This window comes from Gadus chalcogrammus, chromosome 6, assembly GCF_026213295.1.
Source record: "Gadus chalcogrammus isolate NIFS_2021 chromosome 6, NIFS_Gcha_1.0, whole genome shotgun sequence".
NCBI lineage: Eukaryota > Metazoa > Chordata > Actinopteri > Gadiformes > Gadidae > Gadus > Gadus chalcogrammus.
This window is the reverse complement of record NC_079417.1, coordinates 3,069,251-3,074,250: the sequence shown is the minus strand read 5'-3', so window position 1 is coordinate 3,074,250 and position 5,000 is coordinate 3,069,251. Positions and strand designations below refer to the sequence as shown.

The 5,000-nt window shown below is 39.9% G+C and overlaps 1 protein-coding gene across 1 annotated transcript in view; it reads right to left on the bottom strand.

Annotated features, from left to right (window-relative positions):
• Positions 1-2,542: 2,542 nt before the first annotated feature.
• Positions 2,543-5,000, bottom strand: part of LOC130384240 (serine/threonine-protein kinase ULK4-like) — a 9,051-nt gene continuing 6,593 nt past the window's right edge. The window contains exon 5 of the mRNA XM_056592348.1: positions 2,543-2,939. Coding sequence (XP_056448323.1) covers positions 2,775-2,939 — 165 coding nt within the window. The 3' untranslated portion in view covers positions 2,543-2,774. The remainder of the gene's footprint in view (positions 2,940-5,000) is intronic.

Sequence of the window (5,000 nt, the reverse complement as noted above, 5' to 3'; positions counted from 1 at the left end):
AGGCAGGGATTCCTGTCCCCGACTCTGCCTGCAGCCTCACACGGCAACCGCCGGTTGCAACGGAACACGTCATATTTACGAGTTTATTCGTTTAGCAGAAAACAACTCCCGAAAATAACAGGGCGAAAAAGTGAGTGGATACACATATACACAGTACTAGTGTCAACTAAAGGTCCTGCTATCAAAAATAAAGAAAAGGAGCATCTCTGTGTTTATGGGAATCCAAAGCTCCTGACAAGGAAGAAGCACATATTCTCAGTTTCAGGATCGGTATGTTTTAGCAAGAAAGAGAGAGCCTAGGGATGACCAAATCAATGGGTGGACTGTGGCAGACTTTTAGTTAAAAAGAAGCTCAATGTCGATTGAATTAGTCTTAAGAGAAAATGACGAAGCACAAATGTATGTAAAACTGCATCTCAACTTAAAAACCCTTTACAAGTAATTGACAAACAAATTTAACTCCCAACCGTCTGGATCAAACGTCAGTAACATTCCACATAACATTCAACCCAATAGTGTTGTATGTATAATAACATGTTATATTTCTAGAAAAAAACAAGGTAAGGACATCTTTTTGATATTTGATTCAAAGTGTTTTTACATCCTCCTGGATTATATCCTGCGGGCATTCAACCTGCTGCCACTATGCCCTTGGGCAAAACTGACCTTGTGGTAGTGGAGGAAAGTGAAAAAGGATTTAGCAAACAGAGATCAATAATGGCAAGCCTTACTAATTATTGTGCACAAACCACAATAATCAGACTCAGACAGAGCCATTCTTTTTTTAAATTATGTGATTGAGAATGAAATGGTGTGGAAAATAGCCCTTTTAAAAAACCTTGAAAATATGTGTTTTGCAACCACTATCAGAATGAGCGATCGATTCCTTTAAGGTCATCAATCACTCACCTAAATAAGAAAGTGTTTTTAATTAAATGACCTTGTCAATTCAATATTGGGAAGTCATTAATTATATCAGCTCTTCCTATACTTTCTCTGGAGGTTGTGTGAGTTTAGTTTCACTCAGTATTTTCTACACCTTTATCTATTTAAAGTTGGTAGCGCGAGTAGCAATGTGGCACAGCAAAACTAGCATATCATATTGATGCAGGGGTTCAGAGAATTTTTACAGTAAATGTTGACATATATCTTTCATGCCATCACGCAACTTTGGCCCACGCATTCCGCGCACATCCATATGACAGTATGATACGAACCGTCTTAGAATATAAATAACTGTTATGGATTTATTTCATACATATTTCACACAAACAACAAAAATAGCTGCACATCGCAACTCAAGCACAGCTTCATCGTCAATAATCAAAAACCCCAAAAAAGAAAGCCAGAAAAATAATTGTGAATGTGTTACTTGTTGTTGTTGTACAAGACAAGCAGGATTCTTCCTAATGATGACTTCATTAAAGTTGAACGAGCTTTGTTGAGGCAAAAGTGAGTTGTGCTCAGTAAGAACAACTCCCTGTCTGGCTCAGGGGCATACGGAGGCAGCAAGCTTCTCAGTTACCGCCTGGAGACATCGTCAACATCTGGAGCAGAGTGCACCCAGGTACAGTCCAGACTGAAATAGGTGTGATGCAGTGGAGCTTCTGTTCTTGGCTCGCTGCGTCCGGGGCTTAGCTGTTGAACCCTCTCTGTCCGGGTACCCTCACGCTGTTTTATATCTCTAACAGCATCTAACAACAAAACTCATTTCATCTGGTCTCTAGTGGTAACCTCTAACTAAAAGGAACAACCAAAAAAGTAAATGATAGAAATATGGCAAGCGCTGTTGTGCCCCTTGTATTATTATACTCTGATTGACTTTTAGATTCACATCAAATCCACAGCAAAAAGGCTGAAGGAAGGTCATGATGACATTTTTCAGGTCTACCAAAAAACACTAATACCGGTCTTCCACTTATTATGAGCCGTGTAGGTAAGTTACGATTCCCCGGAGCGGCAAGAACAAGACCACGAGAAGAAGAACAACAACAAAGACGAGGAGAATAAATGCGATTTTGAATTTGTCAAAGAATTTGACAAAGCAATATCCAAAACATGGAGCAAAAAAGTAATCCTCCCTTGCCCCCCTGCCGCTACACCCATACAAATCAAACAAACATGGCTCCCTCCGAGTCTGAAGCGCGCTTGAACTTCCCGCCCTCTCTCCCAGTACACATTCGAAAGCACCCCGTTCCGGGCGTTCCTTCGTGGGGCGACGATAACGTCTTCTCCATCTCCTTCCCTGGGTTTCCCTGGCATATATCATCAAATCCGGGCTAGCTCAACTATAATATAGCCTTCAGTTATATATCTAACACAGCATTGTTTCTTCTTCAAGGCGTTTTCCCTTTGCGTGTCAGAGCTCAACCCCTGGATCGTGGCACACAACTTACTATTGTTGTTTATTGCCTGAGTCTTGCTGTGCTGGCAACGTTAACACAGCGCCAACAAACACTTATCTTTTCAACGGGTACCCCGAGCTACAGCTATATTATGTTTCATTGTCAATTGTACAAGCTAATGGTTTTTCAAATCTGATTTGCAGCCGTCTGAAGAGCATTTTATTGGTCGTTAAGAAGCCCTTTTGTCTTTGTCTTTATTAACGTAGTCCTGTCATGCTGGACCAGTGCTTCAGGGTAGCGGACTGCACTTGAGATGCGTATACTTGTGCTTGCCTTGGACCACTTACGATCATTAAAGGGGAATCTAATAAAATAAAATTGGTTTAAATAATATGGACATTTGTGTATAAAGAAAACATAGCTAATATCCTACAAAGCATTCCGAGCTAGTGGAAGACCATTCCGGTGTTTGCTCATAATACCTACCTGGGATGCAATGCGATAGAGGAGCTCCCCTAGTGGTGGCAACAGGCACTGCTTTGCTTTGTTGTTCCTCAGGTTGTCTCTAAGGAGGTCTGTTATTGCACACACCACCTAAACAGAAGGTTGAAAGCAAGAAAGTATCATTAGGTTGGTTCTTTTTTGTGGTCAGGTGATTAGTCAGTTGAGGGTAAATATATAATAAGCAGAATTGAAAGGACGGATGATTTAACAACACGCTTACAGATGCAAATTTGCCCCAAAAAAACAGTGTATTTTTCTTTGTGTAATTTATTATTATTAATATTGTTGTTAATATATATTGTTTTCCATCAACTTAAATCAATCACATTACCTAAGGGGACAGGACAGGTTAACGAATTAAAACGATAAACATGATAGTGATTAATTTCCGGTTATTGAAATGTATACAATGGTGAAGAGGAATTGGATGATATTATAATACTTTTCCTCTTTTTAATGTTCAAGAAATATTATTCAGGTGAATATTTCCCTGTCACACCAAAATGCAGTTCCGATCATTAATTCAAGTCATTAGTGGGGAGGGGGTTATTTTATTAGCATTTTTTATCAGATCAGTCATTAAAGCTAAGGCAGGCAATTTATTTTATTAGCATTTTTTATCTGATTTGTTGAATCGAAATTCTCATCCCGAAAGCGATAAATGTATCCAATGCTCTGACAAAATAAAAAAATAAATATGGTATCTTTGGAAGTCCCAGGCCTGTAATAAGCCTGTCCATCATATCATTTGGCCCGAATGAAAATATTGGACAGCCTATTTCATCAACAAGGTTAGGCAGACCCATTGCTAAAGATAGCGAGCTAAGCGTGTGTTTTGGGTGACTGGCTTTAGTGGGAGGCCGGAAGTGATACATTTAGATTTTTTTGGCAGATCTGGCTTGTTTCTCCAAATTGCCTACCCTAGCTTTGAACATAAGTAGTTTGATTATTTCTAAGTATATTTATATGTAGCAGTGTTATTGCCAGTATGTTATAAAACAACGGGTAGGTTAGAGTGAGTGTTTATGGGTTAAAATAAATGAATAGAGAAGAGAACAGATCACGGATGGCCAGCAGGAAACAGATTGAATGAAATTAAACGAATACCTGACACCTGAAATCCTAACAGACACACAAGGTATTCAGACACGCACGCAATTTACATTTTCCCGCCCTTCCATGGCTGGTTTGGGGCCCTCATACAGATATGGTTGCCCGGCAACCAATGCAAGGGTAGGTTTGATCCCCCCCCCCCCACACACACACACACACACACACACACATACACATACACTCTCTCGCCTGTCGAAAGACTGTTAGTGCTTCTGCCTGGTTCCACTTTGCATGATCTGAGGTTACTTGCTGCCAAACTCTTCTCTCAGTCTGTGTCTCGCTCTATTCTCTCCTCTCTAGTCTTTCTGTGTGATTCACTTCACTCTAATTTTTTTCCCACTTCTTCCCTGGTTTATTCTTCCCTCTCGTCTTCCTAATCACCTTTTTTTCTCCCCCACCTTAATACCCTTTTCCTCACCCACTCGTTGTCTCCTCCTGTGTTGCTCTCACGTATTTGTTGGACTTTAAATACACGTTGTTGCAGGAATTTGGGAACAGCCAGTTCCTACATTTGTAAGTGAAACAGTGCTTCTTCCTTTCCCTGACAACACACCGTCTCCATGAGAAATGTATTCATCTGGTGCAAAATATTGTTATTTGTCGGGTGTCGTTTTTAATAGAGGGGTTATTATAGGGGATGTTTTCAAACTTTTATATGGGCAACATTTTCATCACCAAAACAGAAACCAGACAGTGGCTCCATAATGCAAATTAATTGAAATAATTAAAATTACCCAGTCTTTATAAGGGCTTTTCCAATTAAAAAGAACAAAGCATTGAACGTGTTGAATGCTAATTGTTTTAAATAGCTTAATTGTTCTCATCTCATCCCAATTCATATGGTGTGTAATATCAGACACCCGGGGAGCCAGAGAAAGACTAGTCTCTGGTACTATATACGTCAGTGTGCTTACTCTCTACCCCAAGCGAGAAGCACTAGCTTGAGAGTTGAGATTTTGAAAAGATTAGAAATAATGAGTTTCAATATGAGCAATGATCAACCACAATAACAACAAAGTATGAGGCACTTGCCTTCGT